Here is a 26,371-nt window from a genome sequence, read left to right as displayed (position 1 = left end):
ATTACGTGACAAACTACTGCACCTAAGAATTCCTCTCTTAGAAAGAAGAGATAAATGAAAGTGAAAATGTGCTTGGTGAGCCATTTAAGACTTTAAAATAATTAAGGAAAAAAGACAATAAGCACAAAAACTTAACTTGCAAAACAGTTTTATTTCACACTTATACAAAGGTAAGACATTTTAAAACACTTGCAGTACAACAGATTACATCTACAGCCACCATGTTAACAGGGGACTTCTCAGGCCTCTGGAGCTTTACAGGATTTGAAAGTTTTGAAGCCGATTGTCTATAAAGGATAAACCCTCCTGCACAGCAACATAATCAGCAGGCTGTATGTCACTGCTCTAGATTTCAGAAGGAAGTGTGGCTCTCCAATAAATCCTGGATTGACAGTATATGAAAGAAATACCGAAGAAAATGAAGGTACTCCTAAAAAAAACCACCCCAAAACCTGTGATATGCGAAATGGATTTGACTGCATGAATTTAAATATATTCAATGCTCCACAGATGTCCATGGTGAGCTACTTTTTCACTTCAGATGCAAATCCTCTCTGCAGTGTAACTGTCAACAAGACAAAATTTACTCTAGTGCACCATGTAACTGAATTTTTTAGGTACCTGAAATCCTGGAGTAACAGCATCTCTGTGATGTCTGGGGAGTAAGAACAATGGCACAAGGTGTTGCCTGGTTATAAACAATAAACTTTGGTCACCCAAGCAGGTTACATTCAAGTTTCATTTTGGTTTCAGGTGAACAGATAAACACAAGAACATCTATGGATGGCATAGAGCTCCAAAGGAAGAACCAAATCTACATTTGCTTTCCATTAAATCCAAAAACAATTTGCCACAGGAAAACAGTGTTTCATACAGAAATACAGGCAAATATACAATTAATTTTAGAATCTTTCATGGAAATAAACAACAGGAGACAAATACCAAAAGATAACCTAAAAAACCTTGAAAGGAATAAAAAAAACTGTGCTCGTCCCTTCAATCAGTAGCCTTAGGGAAGGCAAAGTAGCCTTTCCCAGGAGCAGTGGGCATCTTCACATCTAAAGTGAAGTATCTTTTAGTTAACTAGTAAAACACAGTGGTTCTTATCCAAAATGGCAATCAGGGATGTTGTTATGGTAGAGGGGAAGGGACCCTGCCTTGCAGTATCCTCCTTGACTTCTGCAGTATCTCATTTTGGCAATTTTTGGTACTGCAGCCCTCCTTCCCCAATTATCTTTGTTGAAAAAGAGAAATAAACAAAAAAAATCTGCCCTTTCAGACTTCGTTCACATGGCAGAAAACATGCAGGAGGCACAAGCCCAGTTTTTAAACCTTTTCCAGGTTATCTTTTGGAGCAGCTGTATAGCAAGGCAACAAATATTAGTATAAGCTAGTTTTCTTCATGATTCTCAAAAATTCTTGCTCGCTTACTTCTCCATCTCCATCTCGATCAGCTTCATCAATCATTTCCTACAAAACACAGCGTACATTTGATCAAGCACTGGACTCTAAACACAAGATATTCCACTCATTAAAACAACAATAAATCAGAGGCACTTCATGTGAAAACAACTATGTATTTGACTGCTTTTCATATTTCTGACCTCTCAGCCCTTTTGGTATAGGACTAAATTCCCACCCAATCCCTAGGAGCTACAGGAATAATCTGTGCCTGTTAGAAAAGCTCTGGCAAATCAGAATTTACCTGAAGTTCTTCATCTGTTAAATTTTCTCCCAGCTCCTTGGCAACCCTTTTCAGGTTTTTGAACGAAATTTTTCCTGTGCCATCATCATCAAATAATCGGAAAGCTTTCAGGATTTCTTCTTTTGAATCCTTTTCGCTCTAAACCAAGAGTAAAGCAGATGTTAATCAGAAAACCTCTGATACTGAGAGGTTATGACTGACACTTATGCTGCCACAAGAATTTCTGCCACAAATTCCTACCATTTTTTGTGTCATCATAGCTAAAAAGTCTTCAAAGTTGATGGTGCCACTCCCTTCCTTGTCAATGTCTGCTATCATCTTCTTAATCTCTTCCTTCTTTGGCTCAAAGCCTAAGGCACGCATTGCAACCTGTGCCAAAATACCAAAACCAATTCTGTTAGGAGGCCACCAGAATCTTGGTGTAACAGCTGAGCTAAGGGTTGGACAAACATAAAAAGCAGCTACAATTTTGAGATCAAAGATATTTTCACTTCAGAGGGAAAAGAAAAAAAAGTTTGAAAACCTTCAGTTCTTTTATGTCAATGCTTCCAGACCCATCAGTGTCAAACAAATCAAAAGCTTCTCTGATCTCCTGCTTTTGCTCTTCTGTAAGTTCAGGTTTCAAGCCACTTTTCTTCCGCTGGGCTGTACCTAAGCCAGGTTTTCTATAGTTGGATGCCTTCAGAAAGTGAACGGAGAGAACAGATAAGAAACAGCACATTCCTGGGAGAATTTTAAATATACTTAATTATAAATGACTACAGTAACACTGTAGAGGTGAGAGACATTCTTGCTGCAAGTGGTAGACATTGAGTGTCTATGTAAATTTCCTTAGGTTATTGTAGAAGGAAAAAAAGAGATTTTGTTCCTGGGGAATGTGGATTTGGGCTTCCTGTTTTCTGTTTTAAACTGAAAGATTATCAATTCAAGGAACAATGCCAAAAAAACAGGTGGGCAGCGTGAAAATGAACACTCCACTGGGGTGACCATGACCCTCTGCACCTCCTGCCAGTTGCCTTTCCTGCAGGTTTATGTGAAAAACATGAGTACAGCATCCTCACACTAAAGAGGGTGGTTGCTTAGGGTTTTGGCTGCAAATGAGACTCAAAATCAGCCACTCCTGTGGGAGAAAAGTTTAAGCTGTGTGGCACCAGGCTGCCTGTCCATTGAGTAGATGTGGAGCCAGGCAGCAACATCCAGTGGGAGCAGTGAGATCAATACACAGTCTGTCCCATAAGGATAGCTAATCTGCTTGTGCTAAGCTGGTGCATCGTTATCGAGGATACTTCCGAGACCTTTCCGGCCTCTGGTGTAAGCCAGTGCAGTATAGAGTGTCCCTCCCAGTCCATAAAGTAGGGAAAACGCCTTCCCCAAGTATAGTTTTGTTTTTCAATCAGCAACAGACAGATTTTCGTCCTGCAGCCTTGAATATGCACAGAATCGTGGAAGGAAAGGCAGTCCCTCCCACCCGCAGCTCCAAGTGGCTAGGCTTTATAGAAGTAAATAAAACAAGCACAAAGCAAGGAATTTGTTACCTAGTTACTGCTGACCAGCGTCTTGCCTCTGCTGAATTGTTAACATGTTTAGGGCTGGGATCTCTCTTTTAACTCACAAGATTCCATTTTCTTCTATTTGTTAATGAAATTAAGTTTTCCAGTGTGATTTGTCCCTCCCAGATTGGACTGCAAAGACATTTGTCTGGCTTACCCCTGACTTCCCTCTGCTATCAACACACGTATCAGACATTTACTCTTTATATGCTGCTCTGGGAAGAAGACACACGAGACCTCTTCCTGGCTACGGAGACTTATTGTTCCATTTATTTCACATCTGAATTGTGCAAATCTCTTTCAGGTTCCACCTCCGGGCCTGGCCGGTGCCATTCCAACAACGCCGCGGGTGCCCAAACGATGCGGAGGTCTATGAGCTATGCCAAGAAGAACAAGGCATGCCGAAAGCAGGTGACGTATTTTGCGAATCCCGGTGTTTTTCCGGGCGTATTTTTTCCCGTTGGAGTGGGGGGCCTCTCCGGGATGTGCTGTGTGAGGCAACCGGGCAGCAACGACGGCCTGGACAGGAGTGGAACCTGAGGGGGTTTGCACAACGCACGGTGTCGGCGGGAGGGGGCGGAGGGGCTCGGGGGAGGCGGCGGTGGAAAGGGAGCCCGCGGCGGGGAGGGCGCGCTCACCATCCGGCTGGAAATGCCGCTCCGGGCTGGGACCGGACGGGACGGGACGGGAGCTCCGCACCGCCGCGCGCAACCGACACGCGCCGCCCAACCGGCCAATGAGCGGGCGGAACGAGAGCGGGAAGCCGCCCCCCTCACGGCACTGGCCAATGACAGCGCGGCGTGCCCGTGAGGGACAGCTGAGGGAGCGCGGGGGCGGGCCCGCCCGCGAGGAGCCTGAGGGAGCGGCGGCCGTGTCCAGGCGACTCCGTGTCCAGGGAAGCGCCGGGAGCGCGGCCCCTCCGGTGAGACATCCGCACCGGCCCGCCGGGCACCCTCCGGGCCGCAGGAAGCGGCCAGGCCGCCGCCAATGCAGTTCCGGTGTGTCTCCTCCGGGCGGCTTCCTCCAGGCGGGCCGGGACGCGCTTCCTCTCCCCAGCAATACTACGACATAATGTTTAAATAGACTTTCGCTGTGTGGGATGGGAAAAAAAAAAAAAAAAAAAAGCTTTTTGGATTTGGAGGGGCCTTTAGGGAGCTGGAATAAATGATGTGAATAAATTCCAGTACCTGAAGAGAACTTACAGGAAAGATGGGACAGGACTATTTACAAGGGCATATAGTGATGGCACAAGGGGGGATGGGTTCAAACTGACATGCAGTCGATTTAGATTGGATATTAGGAAGAAAATCTATATTGTGAGGGGGGTGACAGACTGGAACAGGTTGCCCAGAGAAGTTGTGGATGCCCCATCCCTGGAAATGGCCAATGCCAAGTCTCTGAGCAACTTGGGATAGTGGAAGATGATCCTGCCCATGGCAGGGGAGTTGAAACTGGATGATCTTTAAGGTCACTTCCCACCCAGACCATTCTGTGATTCTGTGATTTGAACCTGAGCATAAGAGTTACAGCAGCCAGGGTTCTCAATTCTTGGTGTATATACTTCATTACTCAAAAAGGGAGCTTTATTTTAATGCACATCTTCTGCCATGGGACCATGGTGTGGAAGAGATTTTGAGGGAAAGAAGATTTCTTTTTGGTGTGTTAAGAATGAATAGTTGGTCAAAACTTTAAAGTCTCGGCAGTTTGTAAGTTATGAAGAAGTGACATTGTTTTTATTTTGCTTAATGAAGTATTCATGCATGTTAATTGGATTAAACAGAATTTGGAATAAAATATGTTTTTGTAGACTTGTAGGTTAAAGTCAGCATGGTATGACTGTTGTTACCAAGAAGGATCCGCACAGAGCTCTTGAGTTTGGCATGTAATTTGTCCATTCTGCCCTAATGAACTTTTGCCCTACGTAAGGCAAATAACTGAAATTCCAGACATCAGGGTGGGAGGGGGTGGTAGTTCCACACAGCCTGTGCTGCTGGAAGTGTGTAAGAAACCGTGGGAATTAGCAGCTCTTTACTATCAGCCAGCCAGAAACAATTCCATGGTATTTTACCAGTGCCCCATTTCAGCAACTGCCCATTGATTTCTCATAATAAGTGCACAGGAAGAAAACTGATTATGGAAGAAAACCGTGTTCAGGGGTAGACTGTTAAATTATTTTTTTGGTGATTTGTGCTCTGGTGTGCTGTGAGGATGGGGCAGTAATTTGTCATCTGTTCACAGATGCTGCCCACTGCCCATGGCTTTCAGGGATGTGAATGCCGGGAGACACATTGGACTCCAGCAACTCTCAGCCTTAGCATCCACTGGGAGAACATTCCTGGGGCCAGTGAAATCACATAAATTCATTGTGGATGAAATCACCAACCAGAGCACATTGATTTGTTCTGCTGTTAGGCTGATTGAAAGTTTGGATTTGACAAGTGCTGTTGGACAGCTTCTTAACGAAACCATTCAGGCTCAGAACAAGGAGTTTAAGACAGGGATGAGTACCCTGTTGTTCCTGGTTGGAGCCTGGAGCAATGCTGTGGTGGAGTGCCTCCAGCAGAACGTTCCTGTTCCAGCAATCATGTCTGTGATGTCTGAGGGGTTGAACTCTTGCTGTGAGAGAGTCCAGTGTCTTCAAATACCAATATATAATGTAAAGAAAGAGCTGTGTTCTAGCAGAGTTAGGCCAAAGGCTTTTGAAAGCAAAACTGGCCAAGTTGGACGTGATGGTCTTACAAATCCTTGGAATTTGCTGTGTTTTCAGACAGATATTTCTGCAACAGAAGAGCTAATTCCAATAAATTCTTGTTCCCATCAAGGAGATAATTGTAATTTTAACAAGTTCCTGGTTTCACCCTTGGCTGGCTTTGGTTCAGTGGCTTCTATTGTCAAGGCAGTGGGTGACAAAAGTTCATCGGCGCTGTCTGGAAGTGGTGTTACTGCACCCAGCTATATCACACGGAAATTAACCCACAGCAGGCACTTCAGCACTCTAGGAAAAAGCCCTTTTGCAAGTCAGCAAGGTAATTTCCGGGGACACCTTCCAGGACCAGCAGCAGATTTGTGCGGATGTTGTAGTTTAGGAAACCTGGCAGTGGCTCTGAGCCATGGAAACCAGACCAGCGTGAAACTTTTACAAAGCATTGCTGCTTATCAGCAAGGGAGAGCAGAGTGCAGTGGCTCTTCCCAGGTTAATATCGCGGAGATAGTGACGTGCTGTGTGCTGGGCCTGCCCGAGAGCTATTCCTGTGTCTCCCCAGGCTTTGTCACATTAGTGTCACCAGAACAAGCCACGGTCATCAAACACTTTGCAGACAAACCCCTCCGGATTCTGCTGGTGGATGGTGACCTCACGGAGGGGTACCGACACTTAGGCTTTAACAGACCACCTAATGTAAGGACCATATTGGAGCATCCCAATCCACAGGGAGGCAGGGCAGGAGATGTGTGGCTGAGCAGAATGTCGGATATACTGATGAGCTTTGAAGTAAACCTGGTTTTAGTCAAAGGAAACGTGTGCAAAAACTTCATGGAAAGGTGCATTGCCAGCAGGATATTGGTAATCGGCTGTGTGGCTCGGGATGTGCTGTGTGCCTTCAGGTCAGCCACTGGTGCCCAGGCAGTGACGTACCTGAGCCAGCTGAACGCTTCCTGTATCGGGAGTGGGGCCTGGGCAGAGCTGTGGAAGACAGGGGATGGGCGTGCGGTGGATCTGGGTGAGCTGCTGCCGGCGCGGATCAGCGCGGGAGGCATCCCCCTGCTCACGGCCGTGCTTACCACTGCCCTGCCTTCCAAGGCGCAGCTCCTCGAGGACCAGTTCTGGACTTTGCTGTATCGACTCCATCATGCTTTAAAGGACGGGAAGGTTTTCCCTGGGGGCGGTGCAGTGGAGCTCTTGTGCCTCAGTCACATCCAGGTGCTCATAGAGCAGCCTGAGCGACCGGGAAATGACAAAGAGCTTCCCAGTCCCTGGCTGGCAGAGTATAAATCCATTGTGCTCCAGGCACTGGCAAGCGGCTGGAAGCGGTACCTCTCCGTGCTCCTGTGTAACACGGCAAAGGCCAGCTCGGAGCTGGAAGCAGGTGCCTCCGTGGATCATCATCTCCAGAAAGCAGCGGCCTGTGGCTCTCCCTCAGCTTACATTTTGGAAGAGTTCAGGAGAGGTGGAGTGCTCAGGGGTGGCTCTGAACCCTTCCCTGACCAAGTCACAGATTTAAATGTTTGTGATAACATTGCAGCCAAGACAGAGGCGTGGAGGAGAGCTCTGGACCTGGTGCTGCTGGTGCTTCAAACTGATGCCGAAATTATCACAGGTCCCAGAAGGAATCAGATCCTGAACTCACCTCTGTCAAGCGAATTTATGTTTTTGTAGGATTTTGAGGATTTGTAAGTCCATGGGAGAAGCCCAGGTGCAACCTACATTGTCTTTATAAAGCAAACAGTGAGATGTGATTGTGACTTTAGAATGTAACAGCAGAAGTCAGAATGAGAGACAGTCACAAGGTAATTTCTTATTTCTAGAAATGAGAATTAAATAACAAACAAAAACCACTTGTGGGCTTATCTCTAACCCAGACCATGTATTTCTAGCTAATGGTATTGCCTGTATGGATGTCCCTTAATGTTTTCTGAAGAAAGGTGGAGACCTTTGCATTGCTGTACTTGTGTTAAATTAAAGAATATACTGTAATTATTTCTGAATTAATACCTTGTTCTTAATTTCTGTACATTGCAAACATAAGAGTTAAACTTGAAATAATGCGAGTGTTACATTTATACTGAGAGATTGTAGTAATAGATTCTATTTCTGCATATTTATATGGTCCACACATCTCTGATTTCCCAATATCCCTCTGGAATTTCTCTGGTTTTGACCAATTCGGGCAGAATCCTTCCTTTTGGTATTACAGACTGGATGCATATCTACACAAAATTTTCTTTTACATTGACAACTGGATTTTTAGATAATTTCCATGGTGTCTTTCAGCTATCCTTGCAGAGAGAAAAATGTTGCTGTAAGTTTTAGGTGCTGGCTAACAACTGGGAACGAACCTCTCCTGGTGACTGAGGCACGGCATTTTTGCTGTGTTACAGCACTGACAGTTTGAAAGCTGGGCACTGGAGAGTTGGCACTTCATTGCAAGAGAGAGGTGTGTAACTATGGAGATATTTTTTTCTGAACTTGGCATTCTGAGTCACACTGAAAGTGAAATGTCTCACCAGTCTGGTGAAAATAGAATAGAAAACAAATGGAAATGGTGATGCTTAAAAGAATCCTTGCATTCAAGAACTTTCTCATTAAAATGCTCATGGCTGGTAGCACAGATAATGAAATTCATCCACAAATAAGGTTTAGATACTTATTGGGAGTATCTCTGTATTAAAGTCATGTTACATCTCTGACCTGAAACTAAATATTGTAGTTTTCTGTCAGATCCCAGAATTTGGTGGATTTTGGCAAAATACTATAGGAGCTTATCATTTTAATTTGGAACAGTAGTTCCTAGCAGCATAAGGATCTCACTAGATTACAGTTTTGATCATCTGCGATTATTATTTTCATTATTAAAAGGCTAGCAATTTAATGTTTAGCTGCTGGGCTGCACTCTTGATGTACCAAGTTGTGAGAAAGAGTCTGGTAGATCAAAAAACACAAAAGCAGCTGGGGGCTATTAAGTGAGAATGAAATGGAAACACAATATAGAAATAAATATAAACAGACTCTGCTGCTCTGCAAGTGTTTGCAGCTCATGTTTGACTTTACACTGTTTTTCTTGAGCCTCCTGTGCTGAGCATTGCATAACCCCTGTTCCCAGGGAAAGATCCACTTGGACTTTATTTGAATAATAGAGTGAAGTGTGTTATGGAAAATCTGCAGACAGGAATTGTATTGAGGTGGTCCAACATCTATTTATGGGACTCTTAGACACTGGGAGCTGACGCACCAAATGTTGAGAAAGTCCAAAATGATGTAATTTTTCCAATCAGGCTTTTGAAAAGCACATATTGATATATTTAAATGTTGTGATGCCAAACCAGGAGAAGAGGTTTTCAAAAAAGCTGTCAGATGTTACATTTTGATTAATTAACGCCTGATTTTCTACAGGCCAACGAAATGGAAGAATTTATAAACTAGGTACATCCTGTATCCTGGGTTACTTAAAATTCTGTCTTTCATATGCACAGAAGATTAGCATTCAAGCTCTCCTCAAGGCATCTTCTCCTGCAATTTGGAATACAACATACCAGTGTGGCTCCCTCAGCCTCAGATCTCCTAAAGCTCTCTGCACCATGGAGTGGAGATCCTGTGCCTGTGTGCCATGGCGCTCGGCACAGAAACGATTTCAACATCTGCCACAGGCACTTTCAGCTCCTGCCAGGCAGAGGCTCCTCCTCTGGACACAAAGGCTGTTTGTGTAGAGCATGGTGTGATGGCAGAGCTAAGCTTTTACATGTGATGTGCTTGGGAAATTGGGAAATGGCTGAGATTTCAGGAATTGGCACATCTTGCTCCCCGCTGGAACCAAGTCCCAGTCAGGTGCCTTGTTTCTCCCTTGCACCCCAGTATCATCATTCCCAGCTCACTCCACCTTCTATTTGGGGTGGATGGCATTGTATTTCATATTTCTCTTTATAAAACAAATTTTTATGCCTCTGCACCTTGAGGATTTCCTGAAATGTAGTAGAGTTCTCCTTAATCATAGCAACCAGACCCTTGTCCCAAGCTGAGCCAGCCTGGAAGGCACAGCAACCTGCAAACTCTGTCCCTGTGAGGGACATGGACCAGTGATCTGTGGCTGTCAGGAGGCACCTGAGAGTTTGCCTGCCACCAGGTGTGCTAAAAATGTGAGCTGGGAAATGTAGGAGACTCTGTGAGCCTACAGTGCTCCCCAGGTAGGCAAAGGAGTGACTCTTGGAGGATGAGGAGAAAACTCATTTGACTCATTGACAAACAAAGACTGTTTGTTTGCACTGAACTTCTTTAGATACCCTAGACCAGGTCTCATGGAGAGTCTGGGAGAACATTTTCCCTTTTCTTTAGAGGAGAGAGTTGGAGAGGGCAGTCGAATCGAGGAGAAAAGTTATGGAGTGATGAGATTTTCAGCTCTGCTCACAAGGATGAAGCGACTGGCAGGCCTGAGTCATCACATCAGTCACACTGCCAGCAAAAAATCATTCTGAAGAATGGGAAGAACTGACCTTCTTCTATGCAAAGCAGGTTGGCTTCCTGTAACCAACTCAGGCAGGACATCTACAGGAGCTGAACCAACATCACCAGGTATCAAGTGAATGAAATGTCTTATAACTGTTTGGGGTTTTTTTGTATCTTTTTGTGTGTAATCTCTATAAAAATCCTGTGTAAACTCCCTGTTACATGAAAGTGCCAAACTCAAATGGGGCTGAGCTGCTGCTTCAAGAATGGACTTGCTGTTCTGGAACCAGCTGAATTGCCAGGACTGCTGTGAACAGGCACTTCTGGGAGTAACAGAGACCCATTACAAGCCTGACCATTTGTTTTACCCAGTTTTATCCCTCTCTCTCTGTAGATCAGCAGTCCTTTCAAGATAATTCCACAACAGCACAGTCAGACCATAGTTTCTATGACATAATTTGGAAAAATCTAAAAATTACAAACTTAATTCTGCCACCTGCCACCAGCATTGTTGTATTCATTAACCATTTACTGCAAAGCTGCAGGACCAAGACCTTTCATTTCTAAGTAAGCATGAATAGATCTGCAGTCTTAAAGGGCTTTTTCTTTACAGATAATGTTGCTCCAAGAACTAATCTCCACAGGAATGATTCCAGCCCAGGTGACAGAAGAGGCAGAACAGCTCAGGTGCATGCACAAACCAGAGACTAGGGTTGATACTGAATAGTGGGAGGAAAAAAAAAACACACCCCTCTGTCTGTTTTGGGTTCCTACCTGTTTATTCTGCTCATAATAACCATTTCTGTAGAGTTTTGAAAAGCACCCGCAGTTCTGCTTCTGCTGATTTGGATGCTGGTTTGCTGTGAGTACTGGGGTTCAGTTTGTTGCACTATGTCCCTGAAAACTCTGTAAGGACAAGGGCAGTTTGGGGCAGAGATGCAGAATGGAAGAGAGTAGTTCCCCAATTTCTCCTTCCACATCAGGCCCTGGATGACCCCTGGGGAGTGTCTTCATGTCACATTTAATCAAAGCTGGAGTTCCCAGCAACCATGTGTTCCCACGGTGAGAGGTGTTTGGGAGAAGTCTTTCTCAGAGACTGGAAAGAAAGGCTGGGCCATGATCATGCACAGATGGTGAAAGAGCTCATGAGAAGGGGGAGAAACTAAGGGCTTTATTTCGTTTCCCTGCCTAGCAGAGATTCAAAACAAAAAACTCTTTAGTTCAAAAGGAATTCTTTCCCTGGGGACCAAGTGCTACTCCAAACAATAGAATTATTTTTTTTGTTTTTGCAGAAGTAGCAAAGATAACATGCAGTTTTGATTTAGAAGTAATGGGAAGATTTGCCTTGACTGTGCTTTATTCCAGCTGAAATCAGTAGAATGGGGTTTAGTGCTATTCACCACTTTTGTCTGCTGTGTTGTGAGACCAAATATTTAACCAGCATTGCAGATTTGGAGAGATGACTAAAAATAACACGGTGAACTTATTTATTTCCAAGGTGTAATTTGCATCATTGCTTTCACTGGCTACACTTAAAACAAAACAAAACCAAACAACAAAAACTTTTTATTTGTTATGACTGGAGAGCCAGAATAACCCCACAGGAGCTGTATAAAATAAATTTTATTTATATATGTACATATATTCACACATTCTGGAGCAGAACCGTTTCTCAATCAGCAACAATAGTTTATAGTGTAGTCATACAACTCTGAACTGATTCACCTCCTGTTTATGTCAAAGAAAACCATCAAAATACCTCCTTTTTTAGAATAGCTACCTATTATCAGTAATTTTTTTTTTTTTTTCAAAAGACCCTTGTAAAGAAGGGATCCCTCCAGTAAACTGAAAGGAATTGTGTCTTGTTTGGGGTATTAATTCCTGTATTCCATCTGTTGCTCCCTGCATTTGCAGATCTGCCTGTGAGTCACAGCTCCAAGATATGCTTGTACCAGTTTTAGGGGAAGTGAGTACAATTCCACATGTGTAATTCCATATCAGTATATTGTCTTTGATTCCCTACACTGATAAAAATTAACTGGTACTCCTGCAGCAATAGAGATATGTTGATCAGGTTAATTAACTGGCTCATATAACCCTGCTCATATAACATTATTCCAGCTCTCTGAGTATTCCTTGCTCAAGGTAAGGGGCTGTCATTACTTAGTACCTCTTACTGTCCTTCATCTCTTGGTTTATGTGAGCACTGTTTAAATAACCATCCAACCATCCCACCCAAATTCTGGTGCTTTCTGGAGCTGTTCAGCTGGGACAGTGTTGCTGATGGCTGCCAGAAGCCAGGAAACTTGGATGTCATTGGCAGTAAGAGAGCTTTACTGGAGATGAAGCCCAAATCTCTCTTTGTTTATCTGAAGTACCAGGCAGTTAACGTGAAAAATGGTAATTTATTGTGACCCTGGCTGTGCAATTATTCAGGCATGTAATTGACATCTCAAACACAAGAGCAGTGCTGTAGAAAAGCACTGAGAATTGCCAAATGTCAGAGCAGTAATTGCTATATACGGAGTTACTGTGGCTAATTTGGGAACTGCTCTCACATCTCGGCTCCAGTGCAGAGTTACTGTGGCTAATTTGGGAACTGCTCTCACATCTCAGCTCCAGTGCAGGATACTCGGGACTGTTTCCCAGCAGAGCTTGAGGAGACCTCCAGCTTCCCAGATTCCTCTCACAGCCATTCATAAGGCCAGTGAAACTGTGGAAGAAGAGAGAAGTTTCAAGGCCAGGAGAAGCTGGAGGAAATCCAGTGTCTCTTGTTTGTTCATGTCTCATTATTAAACAGGCTTATTATTATTAAAGTGCTGAAGAAAGGCCTTCCAAAAATACAGGAGCTAATTTAAAATAGTTTTGTCTGTGCCAAGAGGTCCTGCTTGAATTAACTGTGTTTGAATTAACTGTGTTTGCTCACCTTGAATGGGAATTCCCAGATGCTTTTGCTGATGTGTGTGTGTGGAAAGATGTAATTTCCCAGACATGTTATTCTCAGGAGACTGGAGGGGAAGGGGGAATCACACTTGTGTCCTGAATTAATACAGGGACCAATCCCTTTCTCGTTAAAAACATCGCTGAAGTTTCCATGGTTTTGGGGATTGGTCCCTGAAAAACTGAATTTTCAAAACCATGATTGTCCTTCTTCAAAATACTGGCAAAGGGTGGCTTTTGGATATTTCTTAGTAGCAAGAAATGCAAAACCAAAGACTGCAAATGATGAGGAGTGCAACCTTCATTGAAAGCCACTCTCTCTCAGATGAACCTCTGATAAGCTCTGGTAGCAATAACCATTGATTAAGGATGACATGGAGAACATTTCCTTCAGAGATGCAATAGGTTGAGCCATGCTATCCACAGAAGAATTTGATGAGGTTTAGAAGCCCAGCCCATCCCTAGGTTAAGGGATGCCTCCTGCAGAGAATGTCACTTAGGAAAAACAGTCAGCTTTGGAAACAGGCATATCCACGTCTGTCAATCTGTTTCTTATCTTAAAACAGCAAACTCTGTAGAGAAGAAACTCTTTACTCTGTTCATATGGTACGTAACAAAAGGAGGCCTTGGATAATGATCAGGAGTCAGAATTGTTGTAGGAATGAATGAATGTTTGATGTTATCTAAAATACGGTTTCTTTACCTCAAAAGAAATTTCCTTGATTTGCAAAGCTGATGAACCTGATGGAATTTCTCTAAAAGCCTTCTCACTTAGCCATACACAATTCTCACAAGTCTGAACTCCATAGGGATAATATCAGAGTAGCTCTTGGAGAGTAATAGTAAAGTTTGACAATGAACACCAGTGAACACTCTTTTTTGGAATGTAGGGTGAAGATTAAACCACAGCAGTTATAATGTGCCAAGCAGAGCTGTGAGTAGTCCTACAGCATGCAGTGCAAACTCAGAGGAGCAGAAGGAGTTCCTCTGCATCCGAGCTGGCAGGACGGAAGGAATGTTCTCTTTTCAAATGCCTGGGAAATGAGGTGAGACCACAGTATATGTGTGAGGGGTTGGAGTTTCACTAATTCTTTTTAACATCTCTTTGAAATAATTCCCCATAATCTGCCGTGGTTTCCTTTGCAAGCCATCTCTTTATTTATGGCTGTAATATTAATCTCCAGGGTTGAGTTTCTGTCTGTTTGTCTTGGTCTGACAAAAGTGTTGGAAGTTGCCCCTTGTCACATTTCCTGTATTGCTGATGCAGTGCTGGGTCAGGCAGATTTGTAGCAATAGTTTTAATATTGCAAGCAAAAAATGAACAGACTTTATTGGTGCAGGTTTGAGGAAAATCCTTCCTTCTCCTCTTTGGTTTAGTTTGGGTTCTTTTGGTTGTGGTTTATTTTTTAAGTGTAGACTTAAAATGCTTTTTTAGAATTGTGCTTTCATCTGTCTGCCTCTTCCCCTGCTCTGTTTGTTCTTGAGTCCCCAAAATTAGCAAGAGTAATGTTCTAGTTTGCAGTGCAGTAGGAAAGAATAACTTGAGTCTCTAAAATGTAATAAACAGTGCAAGACCTGGAACAGGTACAAAACCTTCAGACAAGGTGAAAGCCCCCAGAAGAATACCTCTATTCAAAAAGTCTAGGGATGTCTGCAAGTACTGGCAGCAGCTTAAGACTTGTCCTTTTCCTTTCCAAACATGTGTATTAGGTTTTCCTTTAAAAATACATACTGTATCCTTGAACTCTTCCACACTCCCAGTCAAAGAAGGTAGTATTTCCTCTAGACCAGTTGATTCATACACAAAATAAAAGCTTTGAGACATTATTTTGGTCTTGGTTGTTACCCTCTTGTGATATTGATGGAAAACATTCTCTTTGAAATATTCAAGCTTAAAAACCACCAATCATGTCTAGCTATTGAGGGTTACCTGGCTCGACATCTCTGGAATTCCACAAGGCTCAAATTCAGTTCTACCTGACCTGATCCAGCTCTGTTTAAAATGTCCCTTATCCTCTGGGGCCTGTCTGTGCTGCACAGCAAATCTTAACATGAAGAAATAAAGTGCAGTGTACAGATTTGGTTTGGAATTGAATTAACTATGATCTTCCCTCCTCTTGGTATTTTTGCAACAAAATACCTGCTCTGCAGACAGGGCAAAAAGGTTTTATTTTGTGTAGGAAGCTCAGCTACAGACTTACCTTTCTGTAGTGCCTGTAGGTTAAATCAATGAAGATAAAGCCCTTACATCACACAATCTGTTCTGTACCTGGGTCTCTAAATGCACATGGAATGACATAGAATAATATGCCTAACATATCAGGGCAATTTGTTCCTTAAATATGAGCTTTGTCATTTTGGGGTCAAATATGATGGAGTGAGAGACTGTCTGTTGTTTAATGTGTCATCTGTTCCACCTGGGTGACACCCATCTGTCACCAGCAGAAGCTAATTTTGTAGCTGTGCTGTTGCCAGCAGCCTGAGAAGGATTCCTTGTGGCATTTATTTACTTATTTTTATTTACCTTAAAAGCACTGCTGATTACAGCCTGACTTTCTCTTTGTTGTCAGATGAGAACAGCAGTGAAAATTCCACTGAAATTTAACTTACTGGGAAGGAGCTATAAGTGGTCTAGGATTTATTCTTGGATTGTTTTGCTGTGTCACCATCTTTTATTAGCTAATTTCCTGTTCATCAATGACAAAGCAGTCAAACAGCACATCCTCTGCAGTGGAGGTTGTCCCTGCATGAGCAGCTTTTTGTATTTAAAGTCTAGGCAAGAGAGAATTCTTCATGGGGGTAAAAAAATGTGTGTGGAAGGAAGGGTTTAATATTAAGATGATGGCCTCATCATCTGATTTGGCCTCTTAAATCCTTCTAGAAGTGCCTGGTCTAGAAATTCCCCCAATTAATTTTCTTACAATCCCCTCTGTATTCTGCTTCTAACAAAATCCTGTGAGAATGACTGCAACAGATGAGAAAATTAACTGAGATTTGAATCACATTTGAAATTGGCCGGAAAGTGAGGGGCTTAAAGCCAAGCTCCACAACATCCTCAAATACGGAATATTTGGAATCAAGAGCCCAGTGTTTCTTCTGAGGAGAACTAGGGCTGCTTGTGATTTGCTGCAATCAATCAGGACTTTGCAGTCCCATCAAAGAAATGTCACTGGGAATGAAGTGCATGGAAGGGAGAGCCACCCTGGAGGCTTGCCTGGAGGACAGCATCAGCTGTGACTGGGACCACCTTCCTGCTGTTATCTGGAGTGTGGAAAAGCCAGGCTGGAGAATATCATGAATCCATTTTCTGTTGCTGTTGTTTGTTTTGGTTTTTTTAAGGGAGTTGATTAGCAGAGGTTGGCTACAGTTGATAGCAGGGATACCTGTGAGAACTGTGTGACCTGCTCAGACATAATTATAAAGGCATTAATTACATATTGCTGAAATTTCAAACCATAATTGGAGATCGGTGTTATATTGCAGCCTTTGCAGTATTCGGAAGCACCTCAGTTCCACAAGAAATTTTGGAGACAAGTAACCACTTGAAGCCTAAAACTGTTCCATTGTCATTATTGCTCTTTGTTTTCATTTTTAAAATCTTGTAATTAGTGTTCTTAAAAAAATAATAAATAAAGCAAAAGGCAAATACAGACCATCTGTGAAACAGAAAGAAATTGTTAAAAGCTGCATCCATGAGGATCTCTGGGAAGAGTGCCACAACACAATTAAGCATTCAGCCAGCATGATATAATTACAAATTAAACATCTCTAAAACAAATTCCACTTTGAAAATAAAAATGAGTTCTGTTTGTTTCTTTGTGGTAGAGGATCATATTAAACTCAGTTCTAGAAATTACCACTTATCCTCCTGCAAACTGCAAGGTCTGTGGGGTCTGCATGCCCTCCACAGGTGGGGTTTTTTGGAGGGGGCACCTCATGGGGCATTGCTCAAATCCTTGTTTCAGTCAAGAGACTGAGTTCAGGAGGATTTAGAGCAAGTGTGGAGCTTGCTGTGTTTTTTAGAGCTCAGACATAATGGCAGGTAATGACATTCTGTATTCATGGCATATAGAAATGTGCCTCCTGTTCCAGGAGATGGCTTATTCAGCTCATATCAACTGGATTCATTGAAATAAAGGGCCATTTTATGTTGAGACATGATCATTTTACACTTAACTAGGACACAGTCTCCAATATGTTCTCATTTCTTGCTTTTATCTAAAGGAACTTTTTTTCTGGCTTAAGTCAGACTGGATCTGATGTCTCTTGGGGCATGCTTGAGGTAAAAGTGCTTTCAGCAAAGTCATCTAAGTATTTGTAATGACAATTTATGTTATCATTTACTGCTGTATTTGCAAGAGGAACAAATGGAAACTTTAGTCCTTGAAAAAGAAAAGCCAAAAGAATTCAGTAAATAAATGAAATGGATGATGACACAATATTTAAAATTATTGCTGAACAATTTTGTCATTTAAACAAGACTCTTTTTTTCTAGGCATGCCCTGCCTTTCACAGAAAAGTGTTACCCTCAGTTTTAGAGGTTAGATCTGTCTGTTAAACAGATCTGTCCTCTCCATTGAAACCAGAAGTATTCCTAAGAACTAAAGATGACAGTAAACAAAAATCTCCAGAATAAAATTGCTCCATGAAGATCAGATTAATCCTGAGACTGAATAAACAAATTTGTTTCTCAGGAAAGTTGAAAGTAGCTGCAAGAAAATGGTTTGACCTGTCAGGCACAAAATACTAGACCAAACACAACACAGTTTTTGGAACCCTCCTAATTTAAGCCAAAAGAAAAATTCTCTACCTCATATATATAATTCTAAATAAATAATCAGTTATTAAAATGTTTGGAATAGGAAAAACTGAATCTTCTGCTTTGAAGAGGAGCATAAACCAATGGCTTTTAAGGGAAGGCCCATCAGAGTTTCCTTTGGACTTTTGAAACCAATGAAGATGACCTTGGTAACCACGAGTACTGCAATAAATGTAAAAATTCAAGCTTTTTTCCTTGCTGATCCAAGGTTTTGTTTTTCCCTTATGACACTGTTTTAGAAATAGAAACCATGTATTTCACTGTGAATTTCTTTACTTAGTTCTGGAACTTCAACCTTAGATTTTGTTTAGATTTTTTCATACCTCTGAAGGGAGATGATTTAATTTCAGAATTCTGTTTGATGTGCATTGTAAGCTTTACTTTCGTCACAAAAGCTCCTGTTTCTGATTCAATTACCACCAGTGTATTTCTTTAACAGAGAGGTTGTCTGGGGAAATAATTGCCATTATTTTTATCCAGTCTATTCATCTCCATACTTCTCAGCTCTTCCCTCATGTCCTAGGTGTGTTAAATCAGGAAGTCTCAGCACTGCTGTCATCTGATCTGTGCTTCCTGGCTTTCTACCATCTGAGAAACTATTCCATGGACAAAGTGCTTTCTGGAACAAGCCTCCTGTTCCTCGTGGGATAAAGATGAGCAGCAGCCCAGAGCTGTTATGCTAAGTCAACTTGAAATGACAGCTGCTGTTAATAACAAGTAGAACTCATTAAAACCAAGTCCACTGGTGTTTGTATGAAGTGAATACCTGCTTGCTCACTGGTTATTTAATTGATGTACAGACTGTCAAGCAGACAACAACAGCACTGACTGGAGAGACACTATAAATCCAGCTGACTTCCCCCATTTTGAATTCTCCAGAGACTGCTGACAAAATTGTTGAGATTCTTTTCCCCTCCAGGGAATAAGAAATGCTGAGTAAAAGGATATTACATAAATTGGCTGACATTTGGAGTGGACTAGCTAATTCTCATTGCCTCGTGTGTGGTGGCTGTATGTGTATGTGCACATGTGCCTGGTATTGTCAATGAGCTCCCTGCCCACTCCCCTCTGCTCCCAGCAGGCTGCTGGGAGGCTGAATTTTGGGAGTTACGTAAGAGACAGTCTAGGAAAACATGCCAACCATTTGGAATTTACCCTCAGCACTAACCTCTTTCCTCCATTGTGTCATGTACTTTAAAAAAATTATCTTTTGTTTAGTGGCGTGACAGGGATGGTGTCTCATCTGAAAAAATGAGGTCTGTCTGTCGTGGGGAAGGAGTTGGGTGTACCAAAATTGACTTTTGCTCACTTCTGCTTTCCATGGGCTGTGGCTGCAGTCCCTGGAGTCCAAAATCTCTCCTTTCTGTAGCAGCTGGGAGTTGAAGATCAACAAGGGCAATCGTGCAGCAAAGGGAGATAAAAATGAGCTGTTAGGGCTGTATCTTCACCCTACTGGCAGCTGCTTCCTGGGAAGGGGCTAGCAGCAGGTGCTGTGTCTACAAACATTTCTGACAAATAATTTCCCTTGAAAAGTAACAAAAAGTAATATTGTGAGATTACACTTCATGGCCTGAGAAGTTGGGGTCATTCCTAGTTTGAATAAATTGACGTGAAAATCATAAAACCCATTCCAGTTAAAGTGCATTTCACCAGGAGCATCACTTGTTTGCTGTGTGTAACCCTCCTCTGATCTGTGCTCATTCTGAATGCAGCTTTATATTCCTCCAAATTTGTGAGGAGTTTTATCCAACAAGTTTTGGTTGGCCTGTCTTTTAACACCAGAAGCACACTCCAGTACATTTTTCTTATACTCCTTTGGAACAGTGCAGTGTTACTTTTTTACATGTGATTTTTCTCTTGTGGCCTAGAACCTTAATCCTGATTCCACTCAAGTTTCATAGCAAAGATCTTAGTAATATTTGTGTTTTCTTTTAAAAGTAGTTGGGATCAGACCTCTAGGCCCTGTCTCTGCTTTGTAATGTTCTGCTTTGAATTTCTTAAACATTCTGCTATTTTGAAGGTTGAAAAGAATGAGTTCAGCTCTCAGAGCTGAATTACAGAGCAGGAATTACAGCTGAATTCCTCCCAGTACCACTGCTTTTCATATGCTAAAATAAATAGATTGGAGTCAGACAGGAGGTAAGCAAATGCAACTCATTTGTACCACATCTGGATTCTGGCCAGTTCCATCCAGTCTCCTATGATAATTGCATACAGTTTGTTCCAGTCTCTTCATCCCATTGCTTACAATGCATACGATTTGCCTTTCTTACATGTAACCATCCTGGAAAAAAGACTCGTGTCTGAGAGGTAATGTAATTGTGTTTTCAGTTATCCTCTGTAAGAGTAATCCAAACATCATAATATGAACTAATTTATTTTTTTGAAGATGGTACACAAAGGTCCTGTAAAGAAACTGAAAAAATAATAAAGGCTATTCAGTGCTGGTCTATTTTGTATTTGAGTGGAAGACCAAAGGTACCCCACCTCCTTGTAACAACCAAACCTATTCACCTTTGTTGGTTCCTAACACAGGATATAGCATCACACTAACTGCAGCTTTCTTCCTTGGAATTTGGTGTTGTGTCTTGGGCATGTGGCAGCCAAAAAGCATGTGTTTACCCCCTCATAATTTTCAGGGGCCTCTTTCCCTTCTGCTTTTCAGAAAAATTACTTCCATCTGCTAAGTACAGTTGTTAAAAAGAAAAAAAAAAGTTGGACAAAGTTAAAAAATATGCTTTTTACTTTTTTTTACACAAATCACTTCATCATTATTTCTGTCACATCTTTACTCCATTCTCCTTACTGCATGTCCTAGACACAGGCAGTTTCACACATGTGATGCATGGAGCCAGGACTTCTAGTGAGTGCTGGCTGGGAACTCAAATGTCTTAAAAACAATGGCTGCCATCATCACTTCAAAGAGTCCAATAGATTTTGAAGGGATTTGGGTCGAGGCCTGAACTGACTCCAGAGTGCTGAGATGCTTTATTGGTGCTTAATTTGAAGAGCATGGGAGATGTCTGGGAATCAACCACTGGAAATGGCAGGCAACATAGGGATACCCTAAACCATTAATTTCTCTAGAAGCTTATGCTTAGGATATTGAAGGTGAGAGTGTAATGAAGAATGACAGAAAAGGTTTGTCATCAAGTTAACAACTCCAGTGACAGGAATTTAATTGTAGTCATCCCCTAAGCTTGAAAAAAGTTTCAAACAGAGCTCCCAAATAGGTCCAGTTGACTCCTGAAACATTAATTGTGTGTGTCTGGCAATCGAGTGGCACTGGCCAGGCTGCACTAAACGTGGAATCAGGTTGGTTCAGAATAGTTGGTTCTGAACTAATTGCTTAATAAAATCACAGGTTTATTAGATGATTAACCTAACTTTTTATTTGTTATAGGCTCTGGAGAAAACATGCATTGGCAGTAACTCATTCCTTTTATGGGCCTTGCCACTTCTTCCTGCTCTCCTGCCCTGAGCTTCTGAGTTTTGCTATGATATTTACAACTGTCTCATCTATTTGCCTTTATAGATCATGGAATCTTCTAGAAACCAGAGAAGAGCACACAATATAGATGGAGGAAAGCAGGAAAGGGATTGGCTCTAGTACGTACAGAAAAAAACCCAAACAAACATAAGGAAAGGCTTTTTTTTTTACTTCCCTAAGTAAATTCTTTGGGCTGTACTCAGGTTGTACTCAGCCTTTTCCCCTCCAGAATTTCTGAAACTTTGGTTTTCTAAAGATCACAGTTCTCTGCTGCTCCTTTCTATTCTCCATTCCACAACCACAGCTGGGAAAGGTATTTATTCTCACCCATGTCTCTGTGGTGAAACTGGCCACTAGGAAAAAACCCAGTGTTCCATAAAAATAACTCTGCTCAATGATAAATTTGTGCATGAGGTCATATTCTTAACCTGAAAATAAATAGCTAAATAGTTAAAAAAAAAAGGTCCAAAAAAGCAGCAAGCAGTTTATAAGTAAGAGAGCCATACTTCAGCAGCTAATGAACTATTGATGCCTTATGCGCTACTTGATACCATTGTAAGAAAGAAGTTGGAACAAATAATTGTCCTTGAAAGTCACCTCTACCAATACCCTTAATAAAAATGAAGTAGTTGGCATGGCACTGGTGTCACTTTACATTGTCTGTGTTGATGGGGTTGTGACAAGAGACCTGTTAGTGAAAATTACAGGAATTGTTCAGAATGAGTTGAAGTCATTTGATGCAGGGCCATAAAGGCTCTTGTACAGTTTTCTTGGGAATGCACAAGTGTTGTAGGTAAAATATTTCAATACCTTCATATGATATCTGTGTGCACTAAAAATACCATCTGGAGGTGGCTGCCAAAGAAGTCAGTGAGAGGTGCTATTCGAAGGGTGTGACTAAAAAGCAATGTTACTGTAACTTCCAACCAAGTAGGTGAGGTAGTCTAGGGATATATCATGTGCACATCCTGTTCTTCCTTCCATACTCTGCATGGGGATTGATATCTCTGCCAACTATGCAGCCAGCCTTTCCCTTGGCATGATGTCCCCACCTTTCCTGCTTTGAAGGATAGCAGCCTCAGGTACAGCAGCTACAGGTACAGCAGCTACAGCATCATGGTAGCTTCAGGGAGGCCAGGGAAGACATTGGGAAATAAAAACTTTAAAGGAATGTTAACCTTAAAATCACTCTCTTCTTGCCTGTCTTCAAATCATCCCAGAGCAAATTTTTTTTTACATCAGTAAAATCAAGGAAGGATGTTGGCTCTGAACTGTACAAGCGCTACTTAATACAAGCACAGCTTGGCCAGCAGTGTCTGCTCCACGGCCTGCCTTGGCAGCACCCTCCTGGCTGTGTGTGGACACCCAGAGAGCTGCTGCAGGAGCTGAGCCCTGGGAGCCAGGCTCTGGCAGGCTGCAGCTGCCCCGGGATCCCAGCCTCCGGCACAGCCCCACACGTGCGGCTGCTGTTTGCTCCCAGATGTGACAGAAGACACGGTGCTCCCTGCAGCTGGGCTGAGTGACTAACCCTGGCTGTGCACCCACACACTGATGTCAGGAGAGCAGCCAATAGCTCAGAGTGACTCTCCTTGTCTCTGTGTGCACGTCAGCCACAACAGTGGCAAACCCAACAATGGGCAAGGAAGCAATCAAAGGAAAACCCAACTTCAGACTAGGAGCAACTGATGTAAAATGGGATGTGTATTCCCATTTCCAGTGAAAGGAATCATCGATATTAGCTCGGTCATTTTTAAACAAGTGAATCATTAGATGACAAAGCCCATAAATTGATTCATAAACAGCTGTCATCTTAATATGAAAACTCCGAGATTAATCCGTCTGAAAAATTGCAATTCAATTGTGAATGGAAACAACAGCTACAATCCAGCATTCATCTTGGCCAGGATGAATTTTACAAAATAAACTTCAGAGTACACTTCTGAGTTCTATCCATCCTTGTGTGTATAATATGTGTGTGCAAACAGATGCACTAAAAATGCTGTCTGGCCACCTGGATTTCAGTTAATTCATTAGTATCATTAATTGCAATTACTTTGACGTGCTGGTCTTTGAGGCAAAGGCTTCTCTCATAGTTTGCTTGCTGAGTTTTTTGTTGTTTTTCCAAGGTACTTGTTGGCTGTGGTGCAATGACTCAAGGCGTGCGATTAGTCAGAATGAGCCCTCAATACTTGTGGCAATAAAATTTGGCACATATATTTTTGCTATTTTTCTCTGCAGTGAAGCACTCCTAGACGAGGTATGGGTTTGGGATTGGTTGCACTTGCTGAGGTAATCGGTGCCATGGTACCTTCTTTGAAGAAGACTGAAGAGGTTTGTAACTTGAGTTTTGTGGTAGGCAGGTGATGGGCAGTCTGATGGGACTCAGGGAGACCTGCCACCCTGCCATGGAGTGGAATGGGGAGCTGGGAGCTACCATGAGATGGGGAAGTCCTAGGGGAAAGGAAAATGAAGGAGCCTATGGAAAAAATAAGCTATAGGGTTATGAGGATTGGCTGAGGAAGGAGAACATGGGCTTTGAATTTCAAGAAAGGAGGCAGGGATTAAGAAGCATTGGGGAAAGGAAACACAGCTCTGGAGCACATGGCTAGGAGCCATAGTGAGATACAAAGGAAAAGTAGTCCAGAGGACAGAGCTTGGCATGAGGAGCTGGGGAAAGATTTAGAAACAGGCCAGGAACCTGTGCCTGACAGCAGGGGAAGGGAAAAGAACAGGGTGGGGACAAAGGATGAGGACAGGAGACGAGACAGGCTGGGGGTGGAGGGTGGGGCAGCCAAGAGAAAGGAAGATGAGTCTGTGCCTATTTCAGTGTCCTCCTGGTTCTCACTCTTGGGTCTGGCATTACACAGCCTTTCCCTTCATCTGCTGTCAGAAGACACTGTCATCCCCTGATAACGTGCACACATGGACTCCTACACAGCAGACAACCTGCCACAGGGGACAACCTTTCACGGTTTGGGACACAGAGTCACTGTGGCCTGTGGCAAAGCTTTATCTCCAGTGTCAGCTGACAGCCCCCACAGGGGATGGGTAGGAATTTGTGAGTGTTAGATCAACAACATGAATGGCCCAAACAAAGATTTCAGAGCAAACATTCAGACTTGTAATGACACCCTAACTCTTGGCTTTCACTCTTAAGTCCCCGTTGCTTGGAGTTTGCTCCTTCAGCATTCTTTTTAAGGTACAGCTGGTTTTTCCCTAGAAAAGTCTTCCCAAATGCCATGTGAAGTATTTGATGTCTGGAATTCACAGCAGTATGAGCTTAGCAGTTAAACAAGGCAGAGGTCAGTAGCTGGCCACATTAATGTCAGAGTGAACTTCCTCTTTAGCATTTGCTGGGGGTGCTTGGAACAGGTAATGCAGCTTTTAGAGAGAAAATCAATCAAGACTGCACTTGATAAAAGTAATGAGGATATAACAATGTGGCTTATGCAGGCATTCATTCTCTATTTTTTCCTGAAGAGGAAAAGGATATAAATTAAATAGCGATTCTTATGTAATGAGTATTGCTTTTGCATAAAAGGAGACAAAACACTGAGCAATTTAACCTCCCTTGGAAGTTAATGATTGCAGGTCAGCTTTGAGATAATAGCCTGGGCAGTGTTGGGAAAGTAATTTTCTGGCAGATGTGGACAGATTCCATTTTGGCATGTGGACAGTGGATTACAGTCGTTTAACCACCATGAAGAGCTGTGCTAAGCTCTGGTCCCTCCAAGAAACAAACAAGATTTCAAAAGAGCCAGCTGGCTTCAGTTGCACTTACAGTACTTGTAACTTCAGATATTGTGGGAGATGCAGTCATGGTGAACTTAAAAGACATATAGGGATGGTTTCCTAGCTGAGAAAGGGGGGGATTGCAGAACGTGTTTGTCACAAGCTGGTCACTGCATGGATGGATGTATTGGGGTGTGGTGGAGCAATAACTGCATCCACCCCGGCACTGAACACTGCATCAGGCTCATTTGGGAGAGTTCTCCCTCCCTAGAAATAAAAGCTAACACAGCACAAGGGAACACATCATTTCTTTGCACTTCCAAAGGCATTCCAGGGCTTGTCTCTCCTTCCTCAGATGCTGCTGTGCTGATAGCCTGTACAGGGAGCTGTCTTTGCAAGGGCTTAATGTGTTCACTGTGCCACTGGAACTCTCTTTGTGTTCTGCATGTGATGCTTGGTCTGTGACCTGCTGTTGCAGGGTGTTATGCTCTGGGGAACCCTTCAGTGGGGCCTAGGTTTGGGGATCCATGGAAACAGTCCTGAAACAAAGAGAAAACAAATGGGAGAGTTGTGACATTCCTTCTGGAATACTATCAACACAGATTGTTTCCAAGAGAGAGGGGTTTGGGGTTGTGTCTTTATTCTTGCTGTTTTCTACCTGCCAGTTAATACATCCTACAGAAATGATGCAGAACAAGATTTTGGTTGTGCAAATGGTAGAAATTAAATTAATGACGTAATAAAATATTTTTTTTTCTTTGTAATGTCCGGCTGATCTCATCTCTCCTTGCCCTTCAGTGTGACATGATGAAAGCTGCATGATGTGGCAACTGCTGTTCCTTGGGAATAGTCTGTCTTTGCTGTATTCCTCCATGAGGTTACTCTGGCTGTGTACTATAACATACCAGGGAATGGAAAGAGTAATTTCCTTACTTCCACCTATATTTCTATTTCCAGCTACAATTCTGTGAATAATGTA

General features: G+C 42.6%; 2 protein-coding genes across 3 annotated transcripts; one reads left to right on the top strand and one right to left on the bottom strand.

The window, feature by feature from the left end:
* Positions 1–131: 131 nt before the first annotated feature.
* LOC128787082 (uncharacterized) lies at positions 132–4,271 on the bottom strand. Its single transcript, XM_053940963.1, has 5 exons — positions 3,894–4,271; positions 2,229–2,384; positions 1,946–2,074; positions 1,706–1,843; positions 132–1,470 (listed from the first exon to the last, which is right to left on the bottom strand). Exons 1-5 carry the CDS (start codon positions 3,894–3,896, stop codon positions 1,381–1,383), a joined length of 516 nt encoding a protein of 171 aa, XP_053796938.1. The 5' UTR covers positions 3,897–4,271; the 3' UTR covers positions 132–1,380.
* Positions 4,108–9,011, top strand: BBS12 (Bardet-Biedl syndrome 12). Of its 2 annotated transcripts, none has more exons than XM_053940962.1 (2): positions 4,108–4,177; positions 5,494–9,011. In XM_053940962.1, exon 2 carries the CDS (start codon positions 5,510–5,512, stop codon positions 7,628–7,630), a length of 2,121 nt encoding a protein of 706 aa, XP_053796937.1. In that variant the 5' UTR covers positions 4,108–4,177; positions 5,494–5,509; the 3' UTR covers positions 7,631–9,011. The 2 variants fall into 2 exon arrangements, with proteins under 2 accessions (XP_053796937.1, XP_053796936.1); XM_053940961.1 differs by lacking the exon at positions 4,108–4,177 and adding an exon at positions 4,182–4,253.
* The last annotated feature ends 17,360 nt before the right edge of the window (positions 9,012–26,371 follow it).

This window comes from Vidua chalybeata, chromosome 4 (genome assembly GCF_026979565.1).
Source record: "Vidua chalybeata isolate OUT-0048 chromosome 4, bVidCha1 merged haplotype, whole genome shotgun sequence".
NCBI lineage: Eukaryota > Metazoa > Chordata > Aves > Passeriformes > Viduidae > Vidua > Vidua chalybeata.
Note: the sequence above shows the minus strand (reverse complement) of the source record. Positions and strands in the feature narration are given on the sequence as shown.